Source organism: Mirounga leonina, unplaced genomic scaffold (assembly GCF_011800145.1).
Source record: "Mirounga leonina isolate KUSES-001 unplaced genomic scaffold, KU_Mleo_1.0 Mir_179, whole genome shotgun sequence".
NCBI classification, from domain to species: Eukaryota; Metazoa; Chordata; class Mammalia; order Carnivora; family Phocidae; genus Mirounga; species Mirounga leonina.
The window spans coordinates 2,564,732-2,580,120 of NW_023270466.1; the positions used below are offsets into that span (position 1 = coordinate 2,564,732).

Sequence of the window (15,389 nt, forward strand, 5' to 3'; positions counted from 1 at the left end):
CTTTCTCTCTTCGCCATACAGATTTTAAGATTTTCCCTGAAAGGTCTAGATCTGAGTATAATATTTTAAGAATCAGCTCATTCTGGCTGTATGTGTGTGTGTGTGTATGCATATATATATATATTTTTTTAATACATCTAATACATTTTTAATACATCAGATATATTAAATACAATATATATACATGTATTTTTTTTTTAGTGGCACCCTAGGAGGATCCTTGGATTCTGCAAACTGTGTCTAAAAAGTTCCTTTCCTCATAATTTTTTCCCCCGAATTGAAAAATCACTGAAAATGTCCATTGCCGTGCAGAGGAGGATCAACAAATTAATTTTTCATTTTCTTTGGGCGTTTGTGTCGGGGAGGGATGCAGGCTGGGAGGCAGGGTTGCTTGGTGGGTGGAGAGCCCCCCCTGTGACGCTGGTCTGCCCCTGCTACTTTGGATGAGTTACTCAAGTCTCTGTGTCTCAGTTTCCCCATCTGTCCAAAGGGACAATAATAGAACCTTTCTCATGGGGTTTCTGTGAAGTTAAAATGAGCTGTCGCATGTAAAATGTTCATACCAGTGCCCAACACATGAAGCTCGGCTGTTTTTACTTTGTGTGGCTCTCCTCGACTATATTCCGAAGGACAGTAGGCTCCCTGGGGCTGGGAGAGCTGGGAAGAGCAAGAGGATCTGCCTGGAGCATGGCACTGGGCAGGCGCTGGGGTTGAGGACAGATGTAAAGGATGTTGGCTCCCTTTAGGGCAACTGTTGCCCTTTTGCTTTTGCTACGACTCTCATGTGTGGGACCTGGCACACTCCCCCGAGTGGGACATTGACCATTTGTGTGCTGAGCAGTCTGGGCTCAGCTGTAGCTATTATTCAGGTCACGGCCTTTGTTCTGCAACTTTGTTTTGTTCTATAGTCCTGGTCCATTTTATTTATTAGGCTGTTGATAACAGCTCCCCTGGAGTCTGGAGGTCATCAGTTACTTTGTACATCATTTTCTCTTTTCATTGTCTCTCTCACATTTTAATCCTAAAGTCTTTAAAAAAAGATCTTTTAAAACATTGCTGTGGAACAACATGAAATTTACTATCTTGACCATTTTTTACAGGTACATTTCGGAGGCGAAAGTTCATTCACACCACCCTCCATCTCCAAAAACCCTTTTCATTTTGCAAAACTGAAACTCTGTACCCATTCAACAAACAACTCTCCACTCCCCTCCCTGCGGCTCCAGGCAACCTCCCTTTTAGTTTTGGTCTCTTGTGAATTTGACTAACCAGAGTACCTCACAAATAGACATCTTTTTGCACCTGTGATACATTCCTTGAATTAAAGTTTTTGTAAGAGATCTGTTTAGGATTTTTAGATGCACTCACACTTCCTTTCTGCAGAATAGCTTCTCTTTATTGTGGCCTTCCACAACCACTTATGACTGGGATCCGTTTTCAACAGCATCTTTGTAGTTTCGCTCCAAAGAAAGTAATCTCTAACCTTCTATAAAAACGACTAAAGGTTAACATGTGAAGTGAAACCAGTGAAGATAAAATTGGAAGTGTTGCTCACATTCTATCGCTCTCCTTACTCCCACAGCCTATAAATGTTGGATGAAAAATTGTGCCAAAATCAAAACAGACCTTCACACAGAGATCCTAAAATTTTACTTGAATCATTCTCTTTTCTTGACGTTATGCCTGATGCTCATTTTTCTCTGTGCCGTGCTTGATCTGTCCTAAAGCTGGAGCAGAAATATTAGTTCCAAAAATGCTCTTCGTATGGAATGGTTTGACCTGACCAGAGGCCAAGAGCTTTCAGAACTGTGTTCTGTTGTGATTAGTGCTGACTCGAACGCTTCTTAGAATTCTTAAGGCCTGGGCTAATCATTGGAAGTTCTTCTTCACTAGTCATAAGTGAAACATTGATTGGCCTGGAATAGCAGGGAAAGAGGAAAAGAGCTTTTTTATTAATGCAAGCTAATTTATACGTTGGATTGGAGTTGCAAGAAGATTTTGTGAACAGTCACTCTGAAACCTAAAAACATCATGGATGAAATTATTTAATCCATTTCTTGAAAACGACTCTAGGTAATTCTGTAGTCTTGGCCTATTGGTCATAATGGCCACTTCATTTGCATTGAATGAATGATAGAAATGTCACAGTTATTCACTTTATCATCAGTATTTGAGTAACTGGCCGTAATTACTTTATACAGGAAGGTCAATAAGGTAAAAATGAGAGGGAGGGAATAAGGAGTGAAGAAAGGGGCTAGGACTCCCAACTAACCCAAATGGTTGACATAGTTGCTGTAACCGAGCGCAACATTTGTTCTCAACTTCCTGGCAGTGAAAAGAGAAGCTCATTATTGGTAAAGAGAATGCCTCCTAATTCCACAGGAACATAGCTTTGTCTGGCACTATGTTCTGAAAGGAATTTCTTTTGCAGGGACAATGAGTGATGTAATTCGCAGCTTTTGTGAAACACGCAGGAGGAGATTTCATTTTCTTCTTACTGAGAAAGCCAGTGACAGTTGGGGGAAGTGACAAGGACATCAATTCTGCAAGGAGGCTAAAGTGGCCCCCAAATTTAATCTCCCAGGGCTGTAATTATAAAACCCATGCCACGCAGGAGCTCGGTCTGCCGTCCCCAGTACCCTTTGCTGACCAGGCTTTGCTAGACTAGAAGCTGGACGGCAGATGATTTGACGTTGTCCCCTCTGACCAGAGCCTGGAAAATTTTAATCTCTGGTACTGGTTAAGGCCAGATCCGTTCTCTTTGGAGCTCAGACAAGCAGATGGTGGGGCTGACATCCTTTTACAAAGACCAAGCAGCCCGGCCTCTGTGCTCACCCAGGTGGAAGCTCCCCTGTCCGCAGCTGCAGATGAGCTGGGGAGGTACCAGCAGGCAGACCCAGGCCAGCCTGGGGAGCAGCCCTGTGAGGGCCCTACAACGTGGGCAGATGCTCCACGGAGACCTTGGAGTTCCTCCCACGGGCCACAGCAGAGGTGCTTGTAGTCTAGAAGCTGTTTGGAGCACGTGTGACCAGACGGCTTCCCAGCCAGCGGGAAAGCCTGCTCGGGCTCCTGGGGTGCCCCCAACCCCAAGAGGGATGGCCCCTCGGGGGCCTGCTGGGATGAGTTAGCCTCAGGGTGAGGGCCAAGTCCCCCAGTGAGCTGACTTGTGTTTCTGGGGGCTTCATATTGACCGATGTTAGAGGATGCCCACCCACACCAAAAATTTTAGCTTAACTGGAACTTGAGCCTCTATCTTGACAGTAGTTGGCTGTCAGACCATTTCCACCCTAGGGCTCTTCATTTAATATGGTGAAACTATGTCACGGTGAGTGTTAGTTACTTGTCTTTCCATTTATTCGTGGTAGGTGGTTGTGACTTCTTGAACGCTCTGAGACCTAACGTGAACTAAACAATGATTATTAAATTAGTTGGAAGGAAAACAGCGTGTGTTTTTGGTCAGGAAAAAAGCCCGCGTCCCTTGCTTCTCCTGGGGATTATTTTCACCACTCGACCAAGTATAAAATTTAAACTTGGCTATGTTTCTGTCAGTTTTAGTTTTTAACAACAGAGGAAGCTTCTGAAGCTTCTGGGACAGGTAGAAGGAACTTTTCAAATGAAAATGAGGTCTTTTTATTGTGGGCCTCTGTGTCGTTTTATTTGATGAGACTCGTAGAGTTGTCTGTGTGTAGAGATGACCCTATCAGTGGAGGAGAAGAGTTGGAGCATTGGCGTCTCAGGGGACATTTCAGGCAAGCATTAAGTCAGGTGTCCTAAATCTTTCCATGGGCCAGTGAAATAGCCGAGATCAGTCGGGAATGGGACCAACTGGAAATGTGCCCCAAACCTCCAGGGGGAGTGTTACTCAGCTCGTCCTGACTGTTGCTAAGAAGAAATGCTAGTCCGGTTTGGCAGACCTTCAGGTTGTTGTTGTCGTTTTTGTTGTATTTGTTTTGTTTTGTTTTTAAAGAATATGGAAATTCAGAATTTTAAAATGTGAAATCTTCCCTTTTTGGAAAGTTGGTGGCTAATAAGAAAATGTAAAAAATAAAAAATAAAGGACCCTGTGTTGACTGGATGTTGATCTGGACCACATGCGATGCTGTGACTTCCTGTCAGCTTATAAGGTTTACCCGTCACATGATGTAGGCTGGGGTCCAGTCCTAAGTCTACGTGGAAGGCTATGCTAGTAAGTCCAATTAAACTCACCTTTCCTGGGGAGAAGACCAGTGTATTTTATGTAGAAAGCCAACTTTGCATCATCAATTTCTCTGGTCATCAATTGTGGTGTTCCTTGGTGGCAACCCCCTTGTAGCTAGAGAGAGAGGAGGAAAATGCTGTATAAATACCCAGAAATCCAGAGCATAATTTTTCTTCATACGATTTTGCTGCCATTTTCTTATATGTGTGTGCTGAAGGGAACGGGGCCATTATCAAGTCCAAATGTCCTCTGTCATGGGTGTGGGCACTGGAGGTAGGCTGGGAGTAAGCTTGGCAGCTGGGGGGTGACCAGGCCAGCCCTGGAACCTCTGTCCTCTGCTGATCGTTGATCATGACTGGCATTCATGGAGGTCCTCATATGGGACCTCAGATGCCCTCATGGCGGGTGGTCTCCTAATTTCCCCCACACCCTTACCAACGAGGAAGCTGAGAGCCTGGGGCACTTGCCCCTGGTCGTATAGCCCATAAGAGGTGAAGCTAGCAGAGTGCGTTTATCTCTCACACGACACCACTGATTATTTTCCAGCCACTTGAATTCTTAAATTCCTGGGGTAGTTGGGCTCTTCTAGGAAACTGCAGTTCCCAGAGCGTGCCATTGTGGAAGCATCTGAAGATTTCTCAGTTATCTCCTCTTACCGCTCTATGTCCATAGAATGCATGAGAGCCTTCTGTAAAATGTCCTCATTCCTCTTCATCGACTATTGTTTTTAGGCCTTGATATCTGTGAAGGTCCCTTTGGTAGACATTTTAGAAACTCTTCTGTACTGGAGGTGCTGGTTTTACAAGTCGGCAGCCCTCATGGTGTGATACAGGGGCCCTGAGCTCAGAATCTAGAGGCAGGTAGACATGGGTGCAGATCCCGCTTGGGCAGCTGTGCGACCTTGGGTAAGTGACCTGGTATGGTTTTGCCTCCGTTTTCTCTTCTGAAAAGTGGAAGTAATCAGAATGCTCTCCTGGTAGCATTGTTGTGTCAAAGGGCACCCTTAATCCCTGGGTACCCCAGTGCCTGGCATACAGCACTCCACCAAAGGAAATTGCTGGTCCACCTTTATGCCCACGGCCGAAAAGAAGCTGGAAGTGCTCAGGCCAAACAGCATGCCCTAGTAGGCCGTTTGGATTTAAGTTTTGAGCATGCTTATTTGGTGTTCTCTGCATTCATGTCTTCATAGTTGGGGTGATGCACCCTCTCATAAGAATGGACCAATCTATTGGTTTATTCTTGTAAAAATACATTGAGAGATTACTACCTGGAGCCTTGCTTCGGTCCATCAGATAATCGCTTGCACCTGCTCAGGGATTGACATTCAAAACTCTCAGCATTTTTGCTGAGAGACTGAAGTTGCCTCGCTATGAACCTGGGAACCAAGGGCAGTATTTTTTTTTAAGGACTATTCTAGTCCTTATGAAAGAAATCTTCTGGCAGAGAGGATCCCATCCACATCAGTGTTGAAGTGCCTCACCCCATGGCTGTAAGCCTGGGTGCATATCACAATCTCATGTGGCATGAGTTCTACTTTTATTAGCTTGCTTATTTATTTATTTGGTAGTGGTGGGGTGTGGTGTGGAGGGTGGCCAGGGTGCGGGAAGTGATTCCATTTGGAAGAGTGGCCGTTAGAAATATTCATTGCTGTTTCTATTTCTTTCTGATGTGTTGCCAAAGTACAGTTCGGGCAACACAGTCTAAGCTAAAGGGAAATTTTACTTTTGAGCAATACTGCTGTTAAACTAATACACATGAAGACAAGATGCATAAAAGCCACTCTTTGTTCCTTCGGAAAATTACCTGTAGGAATTATTTGGTAGGCTGTTCAAGCCAAGGTGAAATCGTTTCAAATGGGATGAGTACCCTTTCCAGGAACCTGTAATTCAGAAATGTTTCTGTGAATTTTCCCTAAAATTACCTCTTCTCTCCTTTTCCAAAAAGCCACCCATATGCTTTTTGTTAAGTGTAAGGGGAAGAAATTCTTTACCCTCCAGAAAATGTCTTAGTGAAGGTCCTGGATGTCAAGTTGAGACTGGAGAAGCTTCGGGGACAATCTAGAACAAAATGGCAAATAGTATGGACTTTGCTTATGTTCACGTTCTTTACCTTTCGACTTTCTGGTCACTCCACAAGCCCTTACCTCCATTTAGGCCTCTGCTGACCTGCCCAGTCACATGTTGTAATTCCTTCCGCTGCGTCCTCTCAGCATGCTTGTTCCTCTGCTTGGACCCTTCTCTTATGGGCTCATCAAATACTGTGGCAGTGAGCACTGACACTTCAAGGTCAAGAACCACTGGATCTGAAGACTCTTGCAGGCCATTTCTAGTCTTAACATTCTCGAGCCTGAGGGGGTCAGTGGCAAATTGATGCTCATCTTCAGAGAGTGATTAGTTTTTATCATTAAAAAAATTAGTTGGGTTGAATATGTTGTATGCTTGCAATCTAAATTTGCTTCTAGATTGGACTAATTTTGCTTTTGACATTGGCTCTCCGTCCTCCTCTGTTAATGTCTTTACTTTGTTTCTTTGTTTTCTATGTGATTGTTTCCTATTGTCACACATGTGTGTTTATGTGTGGTCTTCCCAATGGGATAACAAAAACTCCCAAGTGGAGGGCCCGTGGATATGTTTGATTGCTTTAAGTCAACAACGTCCCGAGAACATCAGCTCTGTACTAGGAAGCAGAGATGCAGTGAGATGAATAAGACCCTTCCCTCAGAGGAGTTTAACAGCTCAGTTGGGGAGTCAGGTTAAGAGAAAAATACAGTTGTGGTACAAAGAGAACCTTCATTCTCCCTAATTCTCTCTCTCTCTCTCTTTTTTTTCTTAAAGATTTTATTTATTTATTTGAAAGAGATAGAGAGCACAAGTAGGCATAGCGGCAGGCAGAGGGAGAGGGAGAAGCAGGCGACCACTGAGCAGGGAGCCCGACGCAGGGCTCAATCCCAGGACCCTGGGATCATGACCTGAGCCGAAGGCAGACGCTTAACGACTGAGCCACCCAGGTGTCCCTCTCCCTTTTTTAAAGATTTTATTTATTTATTTGAGAGAGAGAGAGAGAGCACAAAGGGAGAAGCAGGCTCCCTGCTGAGCAGAGAGCCCTGGGATCATGACCTGAGCTGAAGGCAGACGCTTAACCGACTGAGCCACCCAGGTGCCCCTCATTCTCTAATTCTTAAGTACAAAGTTAAGAAGTACAATAAGGGCTTAAAAAAAATGATTGCCAACTGATAGAGTAAAAATATCCTGAATGGAAAAAGGTCTTTTTGGTGTTGCCCCCAAATCAATCAGTATTCTAGGTAATGTAGGGTCCCAGAATAGATTTGAGTAAATTCACTGAAAAGCCCCTTGAATATGTGATTCAGCTTTTAGGGCAATAGGCAGTGATTCTGGGATGTAGCAAAAGTGAAAAGCAACAACTAAAACAACCCTCATAATATGAGGTCCTGTATGTAGGTTCAAGAAAGAAGGAAGGCATATTCTGGCAAAATAGGAGGGTTGGAGTCCAACAGTGATTCTAGACAGATCACCGATGGAGGGGCGGGCCGCAGAGGCTGGGAGGCCGAGGACGTAAATGGAAAAATTCTTAAGGAGTACCAAATTAAAGAAATCCAAACCCACCGCATCTGCGTGTCACCATTTAAAGGCAGCTGACTTGCCTAAAGGTGAATGAAGGCAGGGTCTTGCAGGGTAGGGCTGCAGAAGCATAGTTTTCTGTGAAGAACCATAGCTCTGCTGAACTCATATGCATTTCCTTCACAGACAGGTGCTGGGACATGGGCTCTGGGTGGACGTCTTGTGCCTTAAAACCCCTGGGGCCTAAGCTTTCCAGAACAGTGGGCATAGGTCAGAGGAGTTAGGGGTTGTCATGGAGAGAAAGCCGCTGAGGAAGGCTTGTGCCAAAATGCCAGGCTTTCCCACTGCTTCGGGGGGGAACGAAACCCTTCTTGCGGATGTGCTTTATTTAGCCAAGTTTACCTCAGTCAAGAGCCCTCAGAGTTTCGTGGCACTGTGACTGGAGTGATGGGAGAAGCCTGGCCTGGATGTGCATCTTCCAGCTGTGTGCCCTGGCCGCCGTTTTCTCTCTCCTTCCTAACCCAGGGTTGGTCTCTGCAGCTGATGGCTCCAGGCCTGGTGTGGCCAATAGCCTGCGGGAGGCCCGTGGAAATCACCAGTAGGGGGCAGCCCAACATGCTCCTTAATCTGCTGGTTCCTGTCCGGGGCTCTGGGGCTGGGAGCAGAAGGCTGTCAGAATGCCTTTTTGGTGGTCCAGGGAACCATGAACTTGAGCCCAGGGGTCTGTGACCACCTCCTAACCCCAAAGTCCTGGGGTCCAGCCTCCCTGCAGTCACTTCACCTGTGTGCCTTTCTCTGTCTCTGTCTTTTTCCATTCCTCTCTCCCTCCCTCCCTCCCTTTTTTCCTTCTTCCCTTCCCCTTCTTTCTTTTTTCTTCCTAAGTTTAAAAATTTCAAAAAAACACAACAACATAAAAATACTTCATGTACTTATATTCGGAACTAGCATGCTAGCATTTTTGTCTTTTTTTGTTACAAGTCTTTTTTAATAAGAGAAATCGTTTTCTAGTTTAATAAGATAAATAAAGTTTCTTTATCCCAGACCCATCCTCCTTTCCCCAGGTGGCCTTCCTGCGGTCTTCTTTTTATGCTTTACAAATATCCTTGACTGTGAGCATTATGCGGTGTTGTTTTCTGTGTATTTTTAAAAGTTCACATAAATTGTTACATATATATGTACATATCAGCATGGAATTTTGCTTATATAGTCTTCTCAGCGTGAAGATCTCATCCTAATCACATACAAAGATCTGGTTTAATTCATGTTTAAACCTTATTTTTTCTGTTTCTTTTAAAAAATTTTTAAGTTTTAATTCCAGTGTCATTAACATACAATGTAATATTAATTTCAAGCATACAACATAGTGGTTCAACATTTCCATACATCACCCATGCTCATCATGACAGGTGAACTCCTTAATCCCCATCACCTATTTCCCTCGTCCCCCTCCCACCTCCCCTCTGGTTGTTTTCTGTTTCTTTTTCTTTCTTTCTTTCTTTCTTTCTTTCTTTCTTTCTTTCTTTCTTTTTTTTTTTTTTTAAGATTTTTTATTTATTTAACTAATCTCTACACCCATCATGGGGCTTGAACTCACAACCCCGAGAGCAAGAGTTGCATGCTCTTCCAACTGAGCCAGCCAGGCGCCCCTCTGTTTCTTAATCGATGGACACTTGGGTTGTTTCTGACTTCGAATTCTGACTGTGTTACAGTGAATATTCTTATATATGTCTCTGTGTGTACATGTGTAAGATTTTTCTCAGGTAAATATCTGGAAACGGGATTCTTGGGTTGTAAAGTGTGCTGATGTATCATTTGCCAGGATAAACTGCTCGTCAAAGTGATTGTACTAATTTACACTCCCTCCAACAGTGTAAGAGAAATCCCCCACATCCTTGCAAATGCTTTACATTGTCAGACTTTAAACATGTTGTCCATCTAGTGGGAGAGGAGTGGTATGTCCTTGTTTTAATTTGCACTTCAGATTTCTTGTGGGGTGAGCAGTTTTTCATCTGTTTCTTGGCCGCTGAAGTTTTCCTTCTGTGAATCGTCTGTTATTACCTGTACTAGTTTCCATTCTAACCCTGTGATTCCTCACTTCATGGTAGCTCAGGAAACTTTCTTGGGAGTGGGGGTAGAATCGATGAGCAGTTTATAGCCAGCAGCTATGTTGTGAGTAGGTCTGCAGATGGTAACTTACGAGGGGCAGTTCTTGGCAGCTGGAGTGCACTTGTGTGTCTTTTATAATCCAGCTCTTCTGTTCGTTTTTCCATTCTGACTACATTCATGATTTATCCAGGGCATTCCTGCCTCCACAGTGGAAAAGTATTCTCTAGTGACCATTTTTCATAATTTCACATGGTTCTTTTGATGGTTTTCAGCACAATCTCCTGTCTGGTCTTAGATCCAGGAACTGTTCCGCCTTGCCTAACGTCTGACATATTTTCATCTTGTGAACACTGTGAATTTACCACCGATGAAATTTATCTCCTTTTCCTTCTTTTCTAGAGTGTCGGTGACTGGAAGGCTTAAAATTAAGCCTGTTACTCTTTATCTCTGCCCCCCTTTTTTTCTTCTATGTCCTCCATTCTAATTTGTGTTAGCTCATTGTATTTTATTGAATACAACTGGGGAGTTTATCAATTAAAAATCTGATGAGGGGCGCCTGGGTGGCTCAGTCGTTAAGCGTCTGCCTTCGGCTCAGGTCGTGATCTCAGGGTCCTGGGATTGAGCCCCGCATCGGGCTCCTTGCTCTGCGGGAAGCCTGCTTCTCCCTCTCCCACTCCCTCTGCTTGTGTTCCCTCTCTCGCTGTGTCTCTCTCTCTGTCAAATAAATAAATAAAATCTTAAAAAAAAATAAAAATCTGATGAAAATGAAATTTAAAAAAGGCCGCCAAAAACTAAAAGAAAAGTTAAAAATAAATGCTTTGTGCCACAGCAGTTGACTAAGTACCTGTTGAATATCAGGCCCCTGTCATAAGCATGGAGGATACAGTGACGATCTCACCCAGAGAGCTGAAAAATTCTTAGATGATTTCAGAACAGTGACAGACACCACGCTAGCTCAGCTATAAGGTAGGAACAGACTTCTCTGGAAGTCCTGGCTATGACTGCAAAGGAAAACTTGTCCATGCTATCTGCCCTTTTTGCTGCCAGTTACATGAAAAAGGCATTGATATTTAGGGCTCTCTGGAATGAAGTTCTTATTGGGAGATAATTTGGAAGAGGGTGGTCACTATGGTCTCTATTGAAAATGTTAGTGGAATAATTTAATCTAAAGTTTGATTTAAAATCTTGATATTGAAAATTGTTTGAGCATTAGGCTGGAGTCTTAAAAGTGTTTCCTTCCAGTGTAGTAGAAGGAGAGCAGGGAATGAATCCTTCCTGTGCATCTATTAAGTGCCAGGCCCTGGATATCAGGGAGAACCAAGATCTTCGAGCAGAAGATGCCTCCTTCTATCTTGGAAGTTGCTTTTCTTTTTCTTTTCTTTTCTTTTTTCTTTTTATGAAACAGAGAACAGTGTTTATGTGGATCCTTTGAAAATTATTTTTGTTTGGTGTGATTTTGCTTTCTCAGAGCATTTCCTTATTTTACTTTATTTCTAAAATTTATTTTCTAAAAATAGATGCCCCAACTCTTACCCTGTATCTTGACATCTGTTTTTCCTTTTATGGATTGTGTAGAAGAAGGGACCTATAGATGCTGTATCTTCTCCCCCACTGGTTACTGTTTTTCATTTTAACTCACAGTGGTACGAGCAGGGCTACATACTTGTTTTCAAGTGTCTTAATTGGGATATGTTACATATCTTAAAATTTTTTTTTGAAAAAGAGAGGGGAAGACCCATCCTGACACAAGTTCTTATAGTGCCTTTGGAACTTCAGTTGTTGCCCATCCGTGGATGTCCATCCATCCATCTATCCATCTGTCCATCCACCCACCCACCCATCCACCCATCTATCTACCCTTTATCCTTTGAATACCTGCCTTGTGCAAGGTACTTTGCTAGATGCTGTGGTGTTATTAAGAGTTATAGAACAGGATCCAGCTGTCTTCAAAGAGGTTATGACCTAAGAAAAATGAATAGACAGCTACTTGAATAACTGTAGCACAAGGGTAGTCCATGGTGGTCGGTTTAATAGCTTTGTGTTTGTATTACTAGGGATTTTATTGGTTGGAAGTGACAGAAATTCAGATCAAAGTTCCGTTAGTGACATCTGACCTCAGAGATACCTGGATCCAAGGGCTCAAGTGGCATTTTTCAGGTCCTCTCTCTTGTTATATCTCATAGCTCTTTTTCCTTCTGTGTGCTGACTTCATTATTAGAGAGTCTCTTTCCTCGTGGCAGAAAAACTTCTCATGGAGGCCCTGGGACTGTATAATCTTTCTACTAGGATCCCAGGGAAAGAGTCTCTTTCTGTCCCAGCATCATCTATTCAGTTTTAGGGAAAATTTTCACTGGTCTGGTTGAGGCCACATGAACATCTCTAAGCCAATCATCATGGCCAAGGGGATGGAATTCTGTCGCCACTTTCCTCCCGTACTTGAGGGTCTGGCGGGTGGGGAAAAGGAGGGTTCCTGCAGAAACTAGGACCATGTGGGCTTTGTGAATGTGGTTCCTGAAAGGAGATATTGATAGTAGTGCTGACCAAGGCAGAAAAAGGGGATCCTGGGCCCGGAAAAGAGGGAGTAGGAAGAAAGGAAGGGAGTGGAGGAGGGAGGGAAAGGGGAGGAGAATTGGCGTCAGTGTTTTAGGAGGTAAAAAGAAGGACTGACTGGTTGTCCTGGCGTGTAGGGAGAGATGTAATCTGTCTTGCGTGTGATGATGCCAGCATCCCTGTGGCTGTCACCATAAGGAGGAAACACTTTTGAGAGGTAGCGGATGCATTTCCAGGTTGTTTTCCCCTCTGTACACAGGGGAAACCTTGAAAGGGAAGGCAGGCTGAATTTGTTAGTTGGAAGTGATAAAGGATTAAGAAAAAAAGGAAACTCAGTGAACCTGTCATTGACCTTGAAACCTGCTCAATCATGGTTTCTTCTCAGTCACATTCAGTTTTCCTCCTCTTCTGTATTTTAAGGAAACGGGTGGGGCTCGGGTGGGTGGAGAGGGCTCGCCGCCCTGGTGAGGTAGGATGGATGCTACCACTTCTTTTCATGTACTGTCTGCATTCTGAGTGACTGGTTTTCACTCTCCGCGCTTTTTGCAGCTACATTGCCAATCAGAAAAGGTTGGAAATCATCAACGAAGATGACGTTGAAGCTTATGCAGGACTGAAAAATCTGTAAGTACTCCGGACTGGCGTACCTTATCTCAGAACTTTTTCTTATGCTCTGTTATAGTCAAGCAGGCATTAACCAGTTCGTTCTAATGTACGTGCAATTATGTGTTTTCTTAGGACAATCGTGGATTCTGGATTAAAATTTGTGGCTCATAAAGCGTTTCTGAAAAACAGCAACTTACAGCACATGTAAGTAAAGTTTGATTCTTTTGCTTCCCGGGACCCAATGTATTCAATATTTTTCTTCTCTCTTTTCCAAGACTCAACCTCTTTTTTTTTTTTTTTTTTTTTTTTTAAGTTAGCATAGATGTGACAATAGCTTAGAAATGTTAGCTTTGATTTTTGAATAGCTTCAGAGGGGTACTTAGAACAGCCTGTGTATTCCCTTTCATGGATTTCTGGGCCATTTCCATCTTGGACGGAGCAGTAGGCCAACGGCAGAGTCTGATGTGAAAACTATGTCCTGGTACACGGTCCTTGATTCTTTTCCTTGGAATCATGACATGTTCCCTGGAAGACATCAAACTAGTGGAATTGAAAGAAACTGACTTGGCCTTGGCCTTTTTAGGGAACTAAAAATTACCAACACTCCCCCCACCCCCATAGATCCTCTTTTGAAAGTTCATTTTCTCAAAGCTACCTGTCGTGGTTGATAAAAGTGGGGAAAAATCGATCATGGGACCCACCGAAGGTTCAGACGATTATAAAATAGCAAGTGTTTGCACCAAAGTCACGTTGATGCTTTGTCAACTGAAGTCAGCTGGAAATATGGACAGTGGGATCCCTCAGGGTGTTTGCTGCTAGGTCCTGTCAGATGAGGGCCTGTCGTCCAAAAGGTATGGCCTTCCAGGGAGGTTTCTTCATTCAACAGAGGCTCACCTGCCCCTCAGCTCAGATTGGTGTTCCCTAAGCCCTAGAGTGTTCAGCGGAGGCACGTTGCCTGCATTTGTTGGCCTTTGGGTGCTTTGCAAATTCTCTGTAATGATGCTTTGTGTCTCCTCATCTACAGTTTACCTGTAGGACTCTCTCCTGTTGAATTTTCTGACAGTTGTCAGGGAAGATCTTTTTGGTTCCCATTTCAGGGACATAAAACCAGACTGAGGATGTTCGAAGATTCGCTCAGGTCCACAAATGGAAAGTGACAAGAGTTATGACTCCAGGGCCCACCCCTGGCTAAGCTCTTACAGTAAGAGCATGGGAAATAAAATCTATGCCATCCATATAATTATTAGAGAACCGGCCCTTCTTATAATATTTGTCCTCTTTCTTTTCTTGGGGAGAACAGCTCCCCAGAGGATTTCCATGCCAGTTAAAAAAAATCATTCTCTCGGAGCAGGTCTCCTGGACACTCTACAGAGATTTATTGATTTTATGAAAAGCCTTTTTTTGCTAAAACCAGTTTCATGACTTCGTATTTTATAGGTAGCATTAATGATGAAGTCTATTTAAAAATAATGTCTGTAGAATGAAGATACAAAACATTCAGCAAAAATGTGATAAAACTCCACGGAACTGAATTAACACATTTCATTTAAATGCTTCTCTGGTGTCATCTCTGTGGTTGGCTTGCCTACACAAATCTGATGTCTGTGTAGGTCTTGAGGGCATGAACAAGAGAGAAGTCGGAGAGGAAAAAAAGTCAAAATGCTCTAAAGCCATCGCTTAAATGTAATTAATGACCTCAGTGGTTAAGTTCTGGTATTTTCATTACAGCTAACATTCTACCTGAGTTACTCTCCTGACTCCATTTTATTGGCTCTTTTACCCCATCACTTCCCCTAACGATGTGATGTGTACAGTGGGCTATGGTTAATTGTCATTTTAGTAATTAATGTATTTATTTATAAGGGGACTTATTCATAAAGGGCTTACTCTACCTCTTCATACTTTCCCTTCCTGCCTGTTGCATGCCATTTATAGGAAAACCAAAGCCACCTGGTGTATCTTTTCAGGGTGCTATATGGTAGAATAATTTTATCGGCATTCTATGTGCTGTCAACAACTTATATAAAACCAACTATCTATCCCTGTCTCCCAAAGAGGTATCATTTGAGAGTGGAAAACCAAAGAGATGGACATACCTTAGAGAGTTTCTTTAAAAGGCAGTAGCTGGGAAGCCAGGTCATTGGTCAAGCAGCAAAAACTCTATTGACATTTGTAGGCATGATCAAATATTAAGACAGAACAAAGTTAGACGATATTTAGCAGCCATAAGACCAGTAAGCTTCATATACAGTGTTCATGGATGAAAGAGGCTCCTAATCACCAGAATTAAGCAGTTGGCTTTGAGAATGGCAGAGAGAGAGGAGGGAGCAAATCAGGTGTTTGCCTTTGCA

The 15,389-nt window shown here is 43.3% G+C and overlaps 1 protein-coding gene across 2 annotated transcripts in view; it reads left to right on the forward strand.

Moving 5' to 3' along the window:
- NTRK2 (neurotrophic receptor tyrosine kinase 2) overlaps positions 1 to 15,389 on the forward strand; it is a 131,694-nt gene that overhangs the window by 14,123 nt on the left and 102,182 nt on the right. For both annotated transcript variants that reach the window (XM_035024405.1, XM_035024404.1), the window contains exons 2-3: positions 12,982 to 13,056; positions 13,171 to 13,242. In XM_035024405.1, coding sequence (XP_034880296.1) covers positions 12,982 to 13,056; positions 13,171 to 13,242 — 147 coding nt within the window. The remainder of the gene's footprint in view (positions 1 to 12,981; positions 13,057 to 13,170; positions 13,243 to 15,389) is intronic.